Raw genomic sequence first — 20,166 nt, forward strand, 5'->3', positions numbered from 1 at the left:
AAATCTATGAAATGTAGAACTTCTTGTCCATACAGGACTCGTCTCACAGCATCAGGAGTGTTTGTTCCCCTGATGGGAACATACTGAAGCTGACAGCACACAGAAAGCCTGAACTGCTGTTTGACACGTCTTCTTTTGACTTGAGCTGCTCTGGAGGAAAGGATATTAAGTCTGGCTCTTCCTCTGGGAAATTAAAATTGTTCGAGGGAAGAATTTTTTTTTGGGGGGGGGGGGGGGGGGGGGGGGTAAAAATACAACAGAGTTACCGAAATCATACATTTTGGCCTGCATTAAGAAGAGCATACAATTCCCAGAATTTTGACTTTTAAGACTCTTGCCCAAACTTGGTGTCGGGTGGGGACAGTTGTAGAAAATCTTCTGTGACCACAGGAAGTGGCCGGTCACAACAGCCGCAACGCAGCACACTGTCCAGAGTAAACTGCACTCAGCAAACTTAAATTCCAATCCTGTGGTTGCTCTAAACCATCACAGGCAGAAATCGTAAACATGAATTTCACGGACATCATGCGCCACATTTTAAGTAATCTTTGGAGCAATGCCTCCTTTCAGAGAGTCGAGTCATCGGCTGAAATGATGACTTGCTGGCAGATTTCTTTAGCTGTAGCTAGCTAGCTAATGGAGCTAACACTTAGCCTCATGTGTTTGCTAAACATAATGCTGGGTCGGGTAACAGGGTTGAGGTTGGTGGAATGTAAACGTATGTAAACTTAACTTAAGGAGCTAGACAATGCTGGTAAAAAGTCTAAACTCTGCTAGCATGCAGGACCAGTCAGGCTCCCACACAGCGAACATGCTAGTCTTGAACAGGGCTTTTTTTCAAATTAACGCCTAACACCACAAACGAATGTGGCTAATGCACAGTTATCTCTGTAGCTACTAAACTGGACTGCAGTCTATTTTAGAGTAGATCATTTAGTTTTAGTTTTTTGGAAAGACAATAAAGGAAGAGTGTTGCTCAGCTACAAGGCCCCATTCACACCTCTTCAACGTGTGGTGGAATCCAAAACTTGACAGGTGGTGATTTACAGTTAAGCTCCGTCCTAATTTGGACAATAGCTCTTCGGGGAAGAGCGGCTTAGTAAACTGTTGGTGAGGATTTTTTATTAAATCACATTTTTTCCAAAAACATGTTGTTGATGAAAACTCTTAAGTAATGTTCAATGTGTGTTAAGAATAATAATCAAGGTTATCAATGTTCACAGTGATTAATATTCCGTCTGAAGGCTTATGATTCACTGACATTTAGTTGTGTCCTGTAACATGTGGCAAAAAATGCAATTACCATCTGTCTGTCTTACAGTCTCTAGTTTTTCTGCATGTTCAGCAGCTGCTGTATTCCACATTGGCACTGGTGCTCGCCAGTAAAGCCTGTGCCAACTTTCTTTGGATGATGCAAAGGTCAATGGTGCATTGATCAGAAAAGTCACTCTGGAGGGTCAAAACAGTGCTACCGGTTATTCTGATCAAGTCTGATAAAAAATCCATTTTATTTGTCCGTCTGACTGTCTGTCTGTGTTTCATTAGCGACCATCTCTCCGAGGCTAATTCATATTAAATTTGACAAAGTCCATGTGCCCTTCATAGACAGAGGGATTCAGTATCTACAAACATGTAACTTCTATTTGCCAGCCAATGATGTCAACCCTTGTGATATCCCTCAGCAACATTGCCCCTTAAAGTCTGCACAGTAGGGCCTCTGTGACCCACATGTGTTAAAGACAAATATAACCTGCCGCTAGCAAAGCTGCTACCTCGAGAGCAGTCTGCTTCTGTTAGACTCCTGCCGAACAGTCGCAGAAGTAAGAGGAGGGCATGTTTCTTGCTGTGCTAGTCATTTGATAGGATGTGAAAGAGGAAGCGCTTCAGAGCGTTCACAAATGGAAGTACTCACACACACATGAAAATTGAAACTGATCCATTGATCCATCCAACACACACCAGAAGTCAGGTCTGGTATGATTTACAATGCTGACGGGGGTTGAAGTGAGGTCACGATCTGAGAACTATTTCCTTCATTATGGGGTACACAATCTGTCTCTAACTCACACAACCTGTGAGTCACGAAGAGAAAGGTGGATGGATGAAAGCAGGAAGAGAAAACGTGAGGTTGAAGGTGGGCGATGTAATGTATCACCAACACAGAAGCATTGGTTCTAGGAGATACATTCTCCTTTTCTCTCCCGCTGCTGAAACCCCCAATAAACTCGCTAACTTTCCTGTATGAGTCAATTTGTTGAGTCACTGTCTATTTTGTCTCCACACAGATTTAGATGCCATATGTGCCGCCCCCCCCTTCATAGTCTACAATGCAGCCCTTTTGGTATGATACGCTCGCTACCCCATCACTGGCATCGCCGCCCCTCCCTCCCCATTTTCCTCCACGCCATGTGTCACCGTATGTCTGGCAGCAGTTCTGTGCAGAAACCAGGCTGAAGATTTCACGTTGGCCGCTGACTCATTCTACATGTGTTTTTGACACACTGCTACGACCGAGTGAATGATACTGTTGATGTGGCTGTCCTTTGTCATGCAGTAATCTGAATACAGGGCCACATCTTCCTGGCTCTGGTCACAAAGTGAGAGAGCATTTTCCACAGAGATGTTATTGTTGTTATTATTGCAGTTTGGGGAAAGCTGGCTCTGAATTTTAACCTTCCTAAATGTCACCTTACTATAGATTCTCTTTGTGAACTAGCAGATGTTAAAGGGGTAGTTGGAAATCTTCATGCGAATTCACTCTGGCGGAAAGTTAGATGACAAGATTGATATTCTCATCTGACTGAGCCACAAGGGAAATAAGAGTATTTCTTCAAATTAAAACGCTTCCGCAATTCTCCAATTTCATCTCAACTCCAGTTCTGCTGCAGTTTCAGTTTTCCTCGTCTCCATCCCTTCCTCTCCGTCTCAATAAACAGATATCACAGAGTTAGACCTGGGAACAGTCGAGTGCAGCAGCTGACACGGGGAACCTGATCCCTGGTCTTTCCAGCAGCGCAGCTTGTGCACTGCAGACATTCCTGGCACCCGGGGGGTCATCATATCTTCCCTGCTTCTACCTCAGCTCATGCCTTGTTTGCTTTCACAACGTCCTTTTCCAATGACACGCCAGGTGGGGGAAACAAGTCGCAGAGATGTCTTTTCTGTCCTCCCTGCCATTTTATCAACCACCTTGTCGTTTCCATCCTTTTATTGTCCTGCATTAGAATTACAAAATGAGGTTGTAACAGAGCCACAGCACAATAAATGCACTGGAGTTTCATTACATGATGAAAAGCTACTCGAAAAGTAGAGAAAATGGATGCTATCCTGCCATCCAACATTGCTATGGTGACTTAGAGTTTCAGTTATGCCGCTTCAGGCAAACAATGAAGCCAATATATTTTAGATAAAGATGGCAGCATTGAGTCTTTGTATGTTTCTCAGATCCCCAAGCAGGCTGACCCAGGTGTGACACATCTATTCATATCTTATTTCCTCGGATGCACCTCTACTCTAATATCAGGACAGTTACGACACAGCTGGATGAGTTGTGCAGTGGCACAGTGGAGATAAATCACATTAATGATCAGTGATCAAATCCATTGTAAATGTCTGGACGTATCCACGTCACCAAAACTTGACAATACCAAGCACTGCTGTGCTTGAGAATGTGAGGTTACTTCTGCAATTTTATGTGGAGTTCAGCTCCAGTTATACCTGCTTAGAATATGAATTACGTAACTGAAAGTGTCACTCAACCCCTCTAAGATGGGACCAGTGAGTCAGACCATTCGCCAACAGCATCTCCACACTCCTCTTTCGTGCCAAAGTGAGTAGAGATGTCAAGAACGCTTGGGGACATTTCTACATAATACAAAAATACCTCAAATGCAACAAGCATTCTGTAGAACTCAAAGAGCAGACTCACCTTTTCAAATACACAGCCTTGTTGAATCCCTCAGCTCTGACGTGTGGTGATGCACACCGGTGGTATCCAATCCAGTGTCAGGTAATCAGTCAACATAGATCCTGGTAACACACGAGCTGAAGTTGCACTCCAGCTCAGCTGCTCCTTCTGCTGCTGCTGCTCTCCCCCCCCACCCCCCCACCACCACACACACACACAAACACACACAGAACCAACTCAGTGTGTGCAGAGTGGATTGAGTTAGGCTCAGACGAGCCGTTATAAACTTTTCCCCTGACTGCTCACACCATCTGCATGCTGAGAAAGTCTCCGCTGAGAACAGGATGGATGTCGCGGTCAGCACAGTCACACACACACGGGGCAGCGTTACAGCGGGAGTCCGCCCAGACACATGCACACCCACAAACACACGCACACACTCACACACGCATACACACACACACACACGCACACACACACACACACACACTCTCTCTCTCTCCCCTAACACTGCAGCCTATGCAGCCCCAACTCCTCCAGTCATCCTGCCTGGTGAGACACTCACACTCAGTCTGAGAACAGTGTCTGTGTTGGTTACAGAGAGGAGGAGGGAGGAGAGAGGGAGGGGGAAGTGTTTGTGCGTGTGTGTGTGTGTGTGTGTGTGTGCGTGTGTGTGTGTGTGTGTGTGTGTGTGTGTGTGTGTGTGATCATGTTTTAGGAAGTCTCAAGATGAGAGCTCTCTCTGACTGAGCAGCTCCAGCAGTGCAGCTGACTTTCTCTTGTATTTCAGATTGCAAACAAGCAACTGGCAGTTTTTAATGCTCTCACAGTGTGTTCCAGTCTTCTCAAAATGTTAACAGCCAAGAAATTCCCAAAATTTCCTATGGTTCATAATGTGGAATATAAATCGTGAGTTTCCCGTAAATCATCTGTGAGTAATTGTGCGTACAAACAGAGAAAGCTGCCCCGGTTTAAAGGTGCCTTCAAGATGTTGTATACGAATGACTGCATGCTCGCAGCTCGACAAACATTTATTCAATGACACTTTGGTGCAAGCCCAGCTGTATACACACCAGTGGAAAGTGCATTTTGTTTACGTGGGAGTGGTCTAAAATGTCTCACTATTCCATAGTCCTGCAGTGGTTCCTTCTGAAGAAGAGCATTTTTCATTTTGTGAACTATGTGCAAACATAACAATGTTAAATGTGTATAATAAATGGAGAGAATATCAAATATTTTACACCGTATTCACAGTTATTACGGTGTCTGCTTTTACACGTGCAGTACATTCCAGCGTTCACTCATGCAATCATTAAGCTCCTCACAACCTGCTTAATCACCAGACACAGACTGTTGATTTATGAACGGAGAGCAGGCCAAATGAAATCAACGTTTGAAAATGTTACTCTCTTTTTCGATTCCAGCTCATGGTTGTCATGCCAGCTCTAAAACATTTTGTGATTATGTGTAATTATATACCTAAAAAGAATTTGCTAGAGAGAGATGACACAGAATATAGGCATTTTTTCTTTTTGTTTTAGCAAAGAAATACAGATTGATAAACCCAAATTGTATAAGAAATAAGAATATATTCACCACTAAAGTATTTTTTCCTATCTAATATGTATATATATATATATATATATATATATATATATATATATATATATACATATACATATATAAATACTGAAAGGTGAATGGTACAATTTACATTATCACCACATGGCAGATTCAGAAGCCTCAATGTGTCGCCCACAAGCACCTGCTCCTGGAAAATGCACTCATTACAAATAAGGGAGGGAAATTCCCATCTATGTAGGAGGCGGCTGATGTGTCAACAATAATTACTTCCTCAAAATCAAATCACCGGGATGAGATTTGGTTTATTTTCAGACTCACATGCAATAAAAATGGGTGGTGTGTGTATGGTGACATGATTCAACCCTGGTTGGGTTATTGAGTTGGTCGGGTCAGGCTCAACACATTATCTATTGATCTGTTTGATCTATAGGCAGGAGTGAGGTCAACGATACACTTGGACCTTCTATCAGCATTTGTCAAATGATTGATCAAAGGGGCAGCAGCAGTACATGAATCGGTCCCAAGCTTAATACTCGTTTCTCCTTTCAGAAGGTTATCTGGTGCCCTTGTCTGGTCAGGGCATCAGATAACCTTTTGTTTCCCACTCTGGAGCAACCTGAAATGAAGTGGTCATGACTCGTACATCCTGCATTGATGGTACATTTTCACCCGCAGCAATAAAATTTGTGAAAACCTTCTTTTTGTCACATCGCCATCTTTCTAGCCATCTAGACCGGTGGTTCCCAACCTTTTTGGCTCCTGACCCCTCATAAAACAAACCGTTGTTTACTTGCCACACCTCATCACTGTTGATTGTGCTTTGTGACTCGATGTATCCAGAACTTTTATTTTTGAAAAGCATAAATTAGCATACATTTTGTGCAAGGGAAACATCGATTTTTTTCTATTTTATTTGTTTTAAAATCCTGAGACCTGTCAGATTTCTCTTGGGACCCTTTGTGAACCAAAGATATAGTCATGCTAACTCGGTTCAATGTGCATGCCCTCTTTAACCACGCAACATGTAACTTACTGGTTATTTGAAATGTAGTATTGTTTGTTCTGGCGCAGCTTCAAAATCTAATTTTCATACTGACTTTGGGACAATAATGCACAGTAACCATTAACGACCCTTGGTGGAACACTCTTTGCTTCGTCCTCTTTGTTACATTTTATTACCCTATATAAAAAATTGTTATCTTTAAGTATGTATTTTTTTCCAGCTATGCAAAGATATATACAAATTCCTTCCTCCTAATAAAGTTGAATCTCCACACAAAAGATGAGTTTTCTAGTAGTTGTGTAAAGCCTCATCGGCTAAAACAAAGCTTAAATGAAATGTAGAGAGCAAACAACGGTGGGCTCTGAGCCATCTGTCCTCGGGCATCCTTCAGCATGTTTTATTATATTTTCAGGACGCGGAATGCTGAACATGAAACACAGTGACCTTGTGACGTGAGAAGTGGCCGCCTGTAAACAAACTGGAGCTGCATTGACTCCCATGAGATGCTCTGGGCGAGCGTATCCAATAGGAGATAACTCACCAGATAAGAACGGATGAATCTCCACAGAGGAAACCTCTGGGAATTGAAATGTTCTCTACGGGTCTGCCGTTCTCATGGTCTCGCAGTCAGAGGTTTTGGACAGTTGGTGACTTCTGGAAGATGATGAAAATCTTTGGATGCCTGTTTGAGTCAGATAAAAAGCCTTTCCCTTTCTCTTTTACTGGCACTCATTGATCAGGGCTTCGAATAACGCTGTCTTAATATGTGGTACTGCTCTGTACTCAGATAGTTATCCCCTGACTCTGCAGCGCCCGGAGGGAGCTTTGTAGCTTCTTTCAGCTCGTAGCTTTTGGCTTTACGGCCTGCAGTTCAATGCTTTCATCAGAATCCACTTTGAAAGAAGACGGCACATTTATTTTCTACAAAAAAGCTTTAAAAAAATAACCAAAAAAATATACCTGCTCAACACCAAACAGCAGACAGTCAAAGTTGGCCGTCTAAGATGCCGCTATAGTAACCATTAACCTCCTTTGAGTCTGGGTGGGGGAACTGTGTTACATGTGTCACGTCAATCCTTATTTAATGTCAGCTTTCGACTGTCGACTCTCTAAAAGCATTAAAATGTTAGAAATACAGACGGGAAACGATTGAAAAGCAACTGTAAGCCAGCTGTGATGGTTTAGGTAAGAAGTGAGAGGTCATCATATTGAATAATATTGTTAATAGTAAGGGTTTATGTGTGTGGGAGTACATTTTTTCTCGAAGTAGAGGTCACCCCCTACAGTGTATTAATTTGTACACGTCAGTCTGTTCCGTTTTGTGTCCTGACCTCAGTGTGTTGCAGCTCCTTCTCTTAACTTGCTGACTGTTGTTTTGAAAGGTCAACGCAACAACTCTGCTCTTCCTCCTTCCTTCCGTCTGCATTAATAGAAAACTCCAGTTAACATTGACTGCAAACATATCTTTTTTCAGTCCCCAGATATTTTATTTTGCTCTTATATGAAGTCCATCATTTACTACTGCATTAGTCTAATTTTCCATCAGATGAAGTCAGTACGTTTTCCTTTCCTTTTTTTTTCTTGATGCAATATTGCTCTCTGGTGGTTACTTTTAAAACTTTCAGGTTGGGAATTTAAACACACTTATTTATAGCTGTTTGTCTTAAACACTCTGCACACACATTAATACTCATATCTTTAATATTCTGTCTGCGGAAGTTATTTATATTATGGTGTAAGGCACAATGGCAGTATAGCCTACAATTGACATTGGGTCAGTGGTGTAAAATCCTTATCAGACTTGTTATGAACAGACATAAACACAAATTAAAAGACACAAATTAAGAATTAAAAAAAAGTAAAAGCTTGTATTCCAACGTTTGTCGAAGCTTCAAGATAAACTGATACCAAAATAAATGCTAAATAACTATATGCTACAATACCATCAATAAGCCACTAGAGGTCCATCTGTTACAGCAAATAAATGTGCATTCAAAAACCTATTCGGCTCTAAATCCCTATATAATTTCACAGCTTTGTTTTAATTCTATATAATGAAAACATTCTTCAAAGTGTGACTATACCAAATAAACTAATTGTATTACAAAAAAATAAAAAAAAACTCACCAGCTACATCACAAAGGCTTCCTGCCTCTGCCTCACACCTTCAATAAAACTTCCTTATTTACTGTAATTAAAGCTTTTAAAGTAAACGCTAACACATTTACACATTGATTTAAATGTACTGTAGTTCATAATTCACTAATTTATTAAATTCAGCAATTATTCCTTATAACACTGTTTGCCTAATGTCTTCTTGCTACTACTTTCTAAAAACAACCCATCATCACAGATTTGATCTCAATAGAGTCAGATATGATAATTGAATATGATCACATGACATGATATTGTACACTCAGTGCCACAGTCTCAAACAGATAGTTATTGGCTCGGAGATTTCTCTGATAGTATCTTGTACGTAGTAAACATAGCAGGATGTGGTGTTACAAGTATTTGTGCTATTTATGACGCAGGGAGTATCAGAGAGGAATTGTTTAAGCTCCAGTCATTTAACAGGAAAAGACCCTCAAAGTAATGCAATCAGATCTGACAGTTATGGATTACATGTTTGACTGGCCTCATATACTAATTCTGAAGAGTGATAACGAACCTCTTCTTTGATAAGAAACAAGACGATCCTTCCACGGGACAAACATCTGTGCAGGTCGCTGAGGTCGAGGCTCCAGACTCTTGTTGTTCCTGAGAACTATTTAAATAAAGGAGTCAAAGAGTTCATCAGTCTGCCTCACATTTTGAATCAAGTGACATGACAGCCTGAGAGTTAAAGTGCTCCTTGTTATATTTCATAAACCTCACTTTAGATATCTGCTATCAATGTAATCCATCTCACCACTTAATGTCCTTGTTCACAGTGTTTACATGTTGTCTCCATTGGGCCATGTCAGTCCACAGCTACAATAAACAACCTGTTGAGGCGGGGCCAAACTGAAAATACCAGAACATCTATTTGCAGTAAATCAGTGTTATTTACTACTCCATTCACGCACCTTTGTTTCTGCAGAGGCGGCAGTGACGTGTTCAGGGAGTCAGATAAAGGGTATTTCTCACCAACGCTTTCCTGTTGTTTTCCAGGGTCCTTTGTTTGGTTGCGAGGCCTCGGCCTGTCGGTTCTCAGGGGAACGAGAGGAACGTCTGAGCCCCGAGAGCTCATGAACACTCCTGCTCTCATACACAGACGGCTCCCATACCTGCTTGCATCACTGTGTGTGTGTGTGTGTGTGTGTGTGTGTGTGTGTGCGTCACCTTGTCTTTGGGTTGAGGCGATACATCCCCCGCAGTGAATTCACGTTCATAAGCTTTTGAAATTCTGCGATATATTAACGTACGAAAATTATCTGGTTTGAATTCATAATTATTCATATTAAAACGTCAAAAGTGAGAAAAAGAGAAATGACCTACATTCATTTAATTCTAAGTTTGATGCGGCAGCGGCAACTTACAGATTCAAAGCAACAAAAAAAGTGTTCTTTGAAATATTTCAAACGTCTCATTTCCCACTTTGTTTACTGAAGAGATGATTTGAAAATACAGTGTCCTCCTCTATCTCTCGACAAGAGGACGGAGCCTCTGTTGCTTTTTCAAGACTGTCTCTTGGAGAAAAGAAAGAAGAAAAAAAAAACCTTGCTTTTAAATTCCCGTCCTGGTCAGACACAACAACAACAGGAAGAAGGGACATTTTCACAGGTGTCAGGAAGCACAGGAAATAAACAAGCTGAATACTGGAAAACATTTTTGCAAGAGTCAGAGGTGAGGCTAATAAGGATATTTTTAGCTGGGACCAGATTGGGACAAAATGTTGAACGATATGATTTTTTAAAGTTTCGCACTTTATTTGTGTGGCGATGTACGAAAGGGGACTTGAGAGAAAAAACATCCTCCTCTAATAAAGAGCCACATATCATGTTTGATCACTTTTAGAAAGTCAAAATTACAAAGATGATGAATATGTTATCGAATTATTGTCATCAACTAATTTACTCCATTTATCAGAAACCAATGCATGTTCATATTTCATTTTTCAAAGGTAGGTAGACCACAAGCCACACTTTGTTGGCTTGATGCATTATAAACTCAGATCATGTATTTCTGAAGATTATCATTAACTTATCATTAAGTGATTTGCTAGTTAACACAAAGCTACTTGTCCTGTGTTTCATTATTAAAGGAATTGTAACTTTGACGTATTCAAATCTTCATCAATGTTTTGTGAAAATTGTATTCTTTATGCAGACACACATTTCATTTGGTAAACTACATTGATTAGTGGCATGCAACTCACATACAAATATGAAGACAATCAGTCTTCTCGCTCAGGAACATTATTTATATAATTCATAGTGTAAATGTTGAAACTCTCAGAAGAGGCTGAGAGAAAAGTAACATCTTTCATGAAAGTTTTCCTGCAGGTAGGAAATGTTCAAATGTGCATTTCTCAAGAATGACCTAAATGTCTCACGGTTGTAATCATTTTTATTCATGCTTTTCCCCCATGTTGACAAGTCCTGTCTGGCTGTATTCGAGCTGTAAAGGCAAAGCTGAGTCTCTCTGTAGCTGCTTTGGCAGAGAAACATCCCCAAATTCTCTCCCGTCTGTGATCATTTGTCTTTGCTCTTCATTTCTTCTTAAGCTATTTGTGGTGAGAGTATTTTTCCATGGCTGACAAATGTTTTTTTGCATGGGACCAAAGAATATTTGGCCATTTGTGGACGTTGAGTAAGGAGGTCGTTCCAAGACTCAAGCATGCCTGACAAATTCTCAGCAATCTCTGCTCCCGTTTGGATGTACTGTACCACTTCACATCATCATGGGAAATAAGAATTCCTTCTACTCAGAAGACATATTTCTTTTTCAGAGAAGCCTTTTCCACCTCCCATAAATAAATCTCAAATCATCCTGAGAATATCAACGTCTTCTCCTCTTTTTTTTCTCACAGAAATCCTATTCACAGTTTCGTTTGCCTCAGTTTCTGGGCAAAGTATTTTATTCTAAGGTGCAATGTGTCTCTGCAACGTGTAGATATGTCACATTCTTCTAGAAATACTGTATTCAGTGCACAAGTCTATAGATGCTCTTCAGTCTTCTTACTCAAAGTCAAGGAAGATTTGATTTGAAAATACCCAGAGGAAACATATTCTCTTGCAATAATGCAAAGAGTAAAGAACAAAGAGATCCTTGAAGAAAACCCCCAGTGAGGACGCAGCTGCAGTTTGACGTGAGAAGTCTCTCATACAGAAACATGGCAATAAACCGAAACAATATGTATACTAGTTTCACTACACATACATGTGTAAGTCACATTATAATTAATGGAATAGCATTTAGTCTCCTGTATATTCCACTGGCCTGAAATCTGAATCTGCAACTGCCTAGTTTGTAAATATTGATTACATGATACATCCACTCAGGATTGTTTTTTTTAAAATACAGTCACTGTATCAAATGATTAATGAATTATTAGTCAATGAAACAAAATGAAAAGAGTCTGTGATAACTTTGGTTTAATTGTGAGGGCTTTCTTTACATTGGCTGGTGTCACATACACGATATATTCCATGTCTGCTTTTCATATATACAGTACAAATAAGATATCATTATGGAAAACATCAACATATTCAGTGGACTACAATGAATACATGAAAAAAAAGTTGCCGTGTCCAGTTGGTACATAGATGCAAGGTCCTTTTCTTGTGACATTAACTAAATGAGGACAGAGACAAAGAGAGTGTGAGGAGAACAACATGGTCCTGTGTATTTCACTAGAAATGATGCTGGTGTCAAACGAGGACCAAAACAAAACCAAACAAAAACTTCCAAAATGCTGTAAAAAAGTGTCTCATTGTTTAACATAATAAAATATATCTTTCAGTTCATTTATAAGTTAATGCTACATTTACACTGAATAGATTCAGCCTTGTCAGCACTTGTCAGCGAGGGTTGAGCCGCTTCTGATCTGTGTTCTGGGCAGCGCCGACCTCTCCCGAGCCCACCTCTCCCCCTAGAAATATACAAGAGAGAGAATCCATTACTCTTCCAATTCATGCAAATGGGAAATTTCACAAATGACATTATAAACAATCTGCATTTTTCTTTTTCTTTTTGTACCTTCTTGAGGCTCAGTCTTGAGTTTGCCGGCGATTTTGGCAAAGAATCTGAGGGTGAGACACGCTCCTGTCTCCCTGTCACATATGCCACCTTTGCAGTTGCATGCCTTGCGGCACTCAATCCCATAGGTTCCATACAGACAGTCTGAAAGAGAGAAAACATCACTTTAGACTTGTCTGCCTTGTCTCGCAGAAGGGTCATAGTGTCAAAGATTCATATTAACAGTACAAATAATGATAGGCCAAATCAGTGATGAAGAGAAATGTGTAAACTGCAAGTGCGTAGTCGCACACACATTAATGTTTAAATGTCTCAACTCTAAGCCTCTATAGGCTAAATATCAAGTTACATTTTCATTTTTAGCAAGGATGCTGCACCTGTCTGCAAATGTGCCTGTAAAACCATTAATGATGTGTCAATCTTCATTGTGATAATTCAACCAATATGAGCCTTATTAAAAGACTGAAACAATATGCTGGGATATACTGCGTTTGGTGCATCAGGGCATCACACATCCAAAAACGCAGCGCACATGTGGAACGTGACTAGTACCTTTGCATATCCCATATTCGTCCCCGTAATCGTCCTCTTCCTTGTAGAACTCGCAGAATAATCCCGGTCCGCACTTCACCCCGTGCATGCCGGACACGGTGCGGTAACAGTGCTCCCCTCTGGCGGCCGCACAGACCTGGCAACAGCCGCAGTCGTCCAGGACCGTCCGCGTGCAGCGCTGCGTGCCGCCGCACCGCTCCGCGCTGCACCGGTCGGGGCAGTTCACCGCGTACTTGACATTGGCGCTCCACGCCGCAGCATCGCGCACCGCGAGCGAGGACAGCGCTGTGATGATGAGGAGGAGGAGGAGAGACATCACCGGGTACCGGGCAGAGAGCTCGCGGATGGGCTGCTGTCTGTTGGACGTCTGCGGGACAGAGGAGCGGACAAACCTCTGGGAGACTTGAGTGGAGTGACCTCTGGTGCTCCAGGTTGTTCTGTTATCAGCGATGGACAACTTTGTTTTGCACATGGCTTTGCCCTCGTCAATTTCCTCATTCCGGTGTTGTCGTCCCTTTTTTTTTTCTTTTTTTTTGCCAGTCAGCCCCCTTTTTTTAGAAATCCGGCGTGGAAGTGGGATTAACTCTGGACCACCATCCAGGAATTGAAAAGCGTGTGACCTGATGTCATAAGTTATCTTTGGTTTGTTTTTGTGTTACTGACCGACTGACCCCCCCCCCCCCCCCCCTCCCCACCACACACACACACACACAAACACACAAATTCGTGACTGGCTCGGCTTTGAAGAATCACATTTGAAGTTCGGATGTTTTTTTTACTCACAACATCCTATGATTGGAAATACTATTGACAATATTTAACAAGATACATCAATTAAAAATGAAAGATAAAAAGTTATGGACACTAAGATTGTATTACAAATATGTTGTTTTATAGCTGTCTACTAATCTGAAAACTAGCATAGTATTATGCTTATATTGATAAATAATGTTGTAGTTATTTTAATTTTTTAATTCTTTAAAAAATATATAACTTGTAAATTGTTACAAGTATTTTGAATGGAGAGGCTATAACAGTAAAAATATAATGTTATCAGGGAATAAAATAGACAACACACACAACTAGATTACAACAGTACTTTAAAAGGTGCACTCCAGCAACTAAGTATTGCAATTCCATAAAGTTGGATGATTCACACAATTAAAAGAGAAATGATCACATCCCGGACTTGTATTCATTACTGTGTCCAAAAACACTGGATCCCAAAATGCAACATCAAGGACAAAGTTCCCTCCTATATATATATATATATATATATATATATATATATATATAAGTATGTGTGTGAATATATATATATATATATATATATATATATATATATATATATATATATATATATATATATATATATATATATAGCGATCCCCACTCCGAGACACAAGGTGGCGTCCTCCGTCCGTCGGTGTTGCCGTCGGTGGGCAAACCTCACGAAGAAGAAGAAGCAGAAGAAAGACGTTACGGTTGATATGATATTCACGTCCAAGGGAGACCTCACCGGGACGGGACAGGTAACGCATAACACCTATCTGCGGTTTATTATTTGTATTACTGTCAAGGTAACTTACGTGTCCGCGTGGTAGTTTTATTTCCTGTATGAACCACGCGGATATCTTATTACGACGTTCACGAGCCGCGGGAGTGTTTTGCTGAGAGCTGTCAGCCGACCAGCGGAGGGGCTTGGTCGGTTTTGACAGCCATGGACCAGACTAGCAACTGCACTGCAGCCAGCCGTTAGCTCAGCTGTCACCGCAGATGCAACAACGACAACAACAACAACAACAATAATAATAATAATAATAATAATAATAATAATGTCACCGGTGTTGGCTAATGACTGCGTTTCAGGTTCACATATTTGGCCGTTTGGCAGAGCTAACTATATCGCTCGAGAAAGAAACACGTGATGTTGACGGACGCGTTTGGAAGCAGAGTTTAATGCCGTTATTCGGACATTCTTTAACGGGTCCTGTTGGCTGATGTCCCGATGCGGTGCCCATCACTTGGGACGCACGGCCGTGTGTTTTTAGCTGCCTTTTTTTCCTCCACAGCATCTTCTAATAATGAAGTTGCTGTCCGTCATTGTGGTGAATCCATCCAAAGCCATTCATTTATTTATACATTGTCTAAATGGAGGAAACCCAACCGACCGTTGCCTCGGCAACTTCCTCCAGCTGGTTGTGGAAGACTTTCAGAGCCCTGGATCACCTCTAGCTGGTCCAGGGTCAGCCTTCGAGCAACGTGATGCAGGATGGTGGAGTCTCTCTCTCTCTCTTGTAGATTGAGGCCAGCTGTCCCGCAGAAGAAATATGTGATCTTGGCCACATTATATTCTCATTATTACATTATCAAAGGCGGATGAGTGTGAGGGCTTTTCTCTGTCTCGTTTAATATCTCTATATAGCTCTCTCTTAATTTGACATAAAATATGAATCGATGGATAGAAAAAAACTAATAGGCAAGATACATTTACAAGGAAAACAAGCATTAGTTGTAGCCAATGTTTACATCTCATATTGTTGTCCAATAGCATATGTGACATTCAGGAACACGTTGACATAGCTTTGTAAATTGTCAGCCTTCCGTAGTAAGGAATCAATGAAATATCAATCAATGATATTGAAAGGTGGACATTGGTGCGTTTATACAATGTGTACGCAAATATATTTTTGATAAATAGTCATCAGTAATGTGGACATAATCACTATGTAAATAAAGGCAAACGATAGAACAGGAAAAGAACACGTTCCCTCTGATCGTTCATGCTGCACGCATTCAAAGTCAGTCACTGATATGGATTTTTAATGTATCAATGATATTGGATTAACGTCCATGCCCTGAAATTACAGATGGTTCGTAGTTCGTAGTCGGTGACGGTTGCGCCTTACATTGCGGCTGGTTGCTTGCTGGTGGTAGTCTGACCCCGAGACTCCATTGCTATATCAATGCTTGCTGTTATTTTTGGCTAGAGTGGAAACCATATAGCCCCACAGGCGAGGCGAGAGAGATAACTGTGGTCTATGGTGGCATGTTTAGCAGCAACTAGCATTCTCTCACTCACACCGGCTCACAAGTTAATCATAAAAGGAGCCTCAGCCATCACCCGAGAGTATGCAGATTTCTACATTATAACTCAACCGCTGACTTCACCAGTTAGTTTACCCTCGAGCTGTGTGTTGCTTGGCAGGAATGAAAAGTCATTTATCTTGGGGGTCATAGTAGCGCATGATAGGAATATATTTGTAATTAAGGCGCAACGTTTTTGTGTACATCTTTGTACTAAATGAGTAGTTATTAAATCTACTTATTTATTCTGTTTCTAATTGGTACAGTGACTGTGGATAATGCCCCATGAAATCACATGCTAAGATATATGAATGCCATCTCTTATTGGGGCATTCACATTTTAACCTCCCTTATGGGGATAGGAAAACACAAATCTGTATTTTTGTTCCAGAGCAACTTTACTTTGCTCTTTATTTGTTTAGAAAGCAGACACAAATGCAAACAGACTGGCAGGTTTTTTTTCTTTGTATTTGACAATTGTATGACCACCGCATTGAGAATATGAATGAGAGGGGAATAGATTATTATCACTCATGTGTCTAATTTCATTCTTTCTCTGGTTATATTATGAAATTATTACTTTCAAATGTTAACAAACAAAAAAACCTCCCTTTTGTGTCATGTAGCTTATCAGCTTGTGAGACAAAAGTCTCCTTGTGGGTGTGTTGGTTAGCTGTTATCAAAGGGTGAGCCGACCTATTTCAGTGATACCCACTGGGCCTAAGCCACTAGCCTGGATGTACTGTACGCCGGAAAGGTTCCAACACTAAGGAGAAACTTGACACCTTTTACTCTGATTTCACTTGGCAGGAAAACACATTAGACCATTGACTTTCAGCGGCAAATGTTGCCCGTACATTTTCTGGCAGAGATTAAAGAAAAAAGCCAATTTATTATGTTAATCAAATGTGTGGGATGATACGTGTGAATTTTATAAATCTGTCAATTGACAGCCCTCGTTAGCTCTTTCAATCGTATTTCCCTCCCTGTCTTTCAGGTGTATAGATAATGCTCAGACATGGTGCCGTGTCAGACCCATGTGTTGCTGAAGTGGCAGGAGCACTTTAATAGCTCCTGGGCCTCAGAAGACAGTGTACAGACATCCAGGAGGGATGGAGCCGCTGTGCTCTACAATAAGCTCCTTCACAACAAGGAAGTGGTGACTCTGGCCCAACCTGTCCAAGAACTCGTCGGCCCGCGCCTGCCAGACTTCGAGTGCGAGTCCAGTGCCTCAGCGGAGAAGGAAGAGTACCTTTCATCCCTGCTTCACAGCCAACGATGGCTGGCCCACCGGATGCTGACGCAAACCTCCTACACCGTGGGCCTCCACCACAGGCTGGTCGTCCTCCAGAGGATCTACTACGCGCTTCACAGCAAATACCACGACAAATTCCGCGTGCAGCTGCCCTCCCAGTCCACAGAGCGTGGCACCGAATGTGGGCAACTTGGGCTGGCCTTAGGGCCCTGCCTGCTAGGGGGAGCGTCCAAAGTCAAGTCAGGTACCGATGTTCTGATAGAGATGGGTGTGAGGACAGGCTTGAGTCTGCTCTTCTCGTTGCTGCAGCAGAACTGGCGGTACGCAGCCTCCGTGCATCCAGAGTCGGTTCTCTGCAATGACGTGCTCGCCACGGCGTCCTCTGTGCTGACTTCTCTGCCGCCGCTCTCTCTGGCCAATGAGAATAAGATCCCGTCAGTTGGGCTAGACTGCCTGGCACAGGTGTCGGACTTCCTGAAGAAGACTTCTGTGAGCAGTGGGACTGGTGGTGCAGACCCGACTGGTCGGAGGCTAGCGCTGGAGTTGCTACTCGGCCTGGCCATGCAGAGAGGCTCTCTAAAGTTTCTGCTGGAGTGGGTGGAGGTAGCCTTGGCGGCTTCTATGTCCTCATCCTCCTCTACACTGTCTTCTTCCTCCTCCTCACTGAGCTCCCAGAACTCAGCTGGCGTGGGCTTTGATGTCATCCATCAAACCCTTCTCCAAATGAAACAGTATTCGGTAGGTCTTTAAATTTGGACCTTTTTGTTTTTTGTCTGTTGTTGCTGTTTTTTTTTGTTGCTGTTTTCTCTTACCGTTCCATTAACTATATTCAGACATAACTTTTATGATTGTTGTGATGCCAGAGTAATTCTTTTGTCCTTACATCACATGATTATTTGGATTTGTTTGTTTTTGGAAGTTTAACATTTCCAGAAAATAACATAGGTCACCTGGAGTAACATGAATAACATGACTTAAAGTATGGCAAACAGCCTGGAGAAGGAATTCAGATGTGTTCATCTCATCTCGATATGAGTGGTTGTCCCGCTGTGCCTTGGTATATTACCTTATTATAGGTAATGAGTTTAGGTACTTTTGCATTGATGGTATTGAGGTTAGTGCACAAGTCATATGAGGTAACTTACATGCACATTTATGAACATACCGGTAAATGAGCCCCATTTATTGTAAAGCAGGCAAATTCCACTTCGCTGCCACAGCCATCCCTGATGTCAGCTGTTCTTTTTATTTGAACAGTCTCACTTGAAGCTTGGAGAGATGCATTAGTGTGCAGATACGGATTAAGATTGAGCCAGTCTTCCTTCCCTCCCTCTGTATTCCTATCGAGTCATCCCTTAGCAGGCTAATCAGCTTTGCAATATTTCTAGACAAACGACAACAAGGGCTTGCTATTGCCAACATCCTCATGATTGATTCAGCCCACCCTGCACACAATTTAGACCTCCGTGGTAGCTTAATTACAAAAGTCCTGAAGGAGAACACAACATGAAACCCACTTAAGATCTCTATCTAAAGACAATGATATCAAATGTGTGCCTCTTAGTGTTTCACCTTCTGCCTGATCATGCAGGAACTTGTCACTGTGTTTGGAATAGAGGCTTTTTTCTTTTGTTGTGATAAAACATTCTGGTTTAGAAAGAATGTGCAAAATAAAACATTTGGAATGTAATAAAACAGACGTATTGTCCATCAAAACCAACCTTAATATCTACACACAGGGAGTCTCAGGTGATAGTAAAAACACACTATGTTGAAGGCTAAACCAATATGTTCCCCCCCCCCCCAGGGTTTCAGAGGGGATTCCGTCAATACTCAGGTGCTGAAGAAGGATGCAGATGGACTTTGCCGACTCTCCCAGGCTGCTCTCTGCCTGTTTGAGGAGGTACATGCTCTGTGACATTTAGGCACTATTATAAACCGATGTACTTTCGAGTAACTGACTTTTTATGGACCTCACCCTTCTCTTTTGACAGATTTGTAATCTAGCATCCTACTGCCTGTGCTCCTGCAGCACTAATGCAGCTGCTCCTGGTTCAGAGAGTGACACAGTCATGGTGTATGTGTGGGGCAGCAACAGCAGCCATCAGCTGGCAGAGGGGACTCTGGAGAAAATCCTGCTGCCAAAGCTGACACAGGGCTTCAGTGATGCCCAAATGGTATGACTACCCATAATAATGATGACCCATAATATTGCTCTGCCACATTTCATCTTTTAATGTTCTTGTTTTTTTCTTTCATCCACTGTGTCCGTCTTTTAGATTGAGGCAGGACAGTACTGTACATTTTCAGTATCTGCAGATGGTTCAGTGAAAGCATGTGGAAAAGGCAGCTATGGCCGCCTGGGCCTGGGGGACTCCAACAACCAGTCCATGCCCAAGAAACTGGTGCTGGAGCCACATAGGAACATGAAGAAGGTGTCCTCCTCCAAAGGCTCTGATGGTCACACTTTAGCCATCACTGTAGAAGGAGAGGTAACAAGCTCAAATAACTACTATTATGGACTGATACATATTTCCCAGATCTGCAGATAATACTCTTGACAGTTGACAGTTTTCCCACTCCATTAGTTGTCAA

At 41.8% G+C, this 20,166-nt stretch overlaps 3 protein-coding genes across 7 annotated transcripts in view; 1 reads left to right on the plus strand and 2 right to left on the minus strand.

The window, feature by feature from the left end:
- The window catches only part of arhgap24 (Rho GTPase activating protein 24), a 54,978-nt gene extending 50,892 nt beyond the window's left edge, over positions 1 to 4,086 (minus strand). The window contains exon 1 of the mRNA XM_034546332.1: positions 3,929 to 4,086. The gene's annotated coding sequence lies outside the window, so the exon portion shown is untranslated. The remainder of the gene's footprint in view (positions 1 to 3,928) is intronic.
- Positions 4,087 to 12,098: 8,012 nt separating this feature from the next.
- Positions 12,099 to 13,758, minus strand: esm1 (endothelial cell-specific molecule 1). Its single transcript, XM_034547179.1, has 3 exons — positions 13,230 to 13,758; positions 12,678 to 12,821; positions 12,099 to 12,570 (listed from the first exon to the last, which is right to left on the minus strand). Exons 1-3 carry the CDS (start codon positions 13,699 to 13,701, stop codon positions 12,500 to 12,502), a joined length of 687 nt encoding a protein of 228 aa, XP_034403070.1. The 5' UTR covers positions 13,702 to 13,758; the 3' UTR covers positions 12,099 to 12,499.
- An 890-nt stretch (positions 13,759 to 14,648) lies between these two features.
- The window catches only part of LOC117740150 (probable E3 ubiquitin-protein ligase HERC1), a 38,364-nt gene continuing 32,846 nt past the window's right edge, over positions 14,649 to 20,166 (plus strand). For all 5 annotated transcript variants that reach the window (XM_034546354.1, XM_034546356.1, XM_034546357.1 and 2 more), the window contains exons 1-5: positions 14,649 to 14,761; positions 17,314 to 18,309; positions 19,379 to 19,474; positions 19,566 to 19,748; positions 19,851 to 20,063. In XM_034546354.1, the coding sequence (XP_034402245.1) occupies positions 17,335 to 18,309; positions 19,379 to 19,474; positions 19,566 to 19,748; positions 19,851 to 20,063 (1,467 nt within the window). In that variant the 5' untranslated portion in view covers positions 14,649 to 14,761; positions 17,314 to 17,334. The remainder of the gene's footprint in view (positions 14,762 to 17,313; positions 18,310 to 19,378; positions 19,475 to 19,565; positions 19,749 to 19,850; positions 20,064 to 20,166) is intronic.

Source organism: Cyclopterus lumpus, chromosome 12 (genome assembly GCF_009769545.1).
Source record: "Cyclopterus lumpus isolate fCycLum1 chromosome 12, fCycLum1.pri, whole genome shotgun sequence".
Lineage (NCBI taxonomy): Eukaryota > Metazoa > Chordata > Actinopteri > Perciformes > Cyclopteridae > Cyclopterus > Cyclopterus lumpus.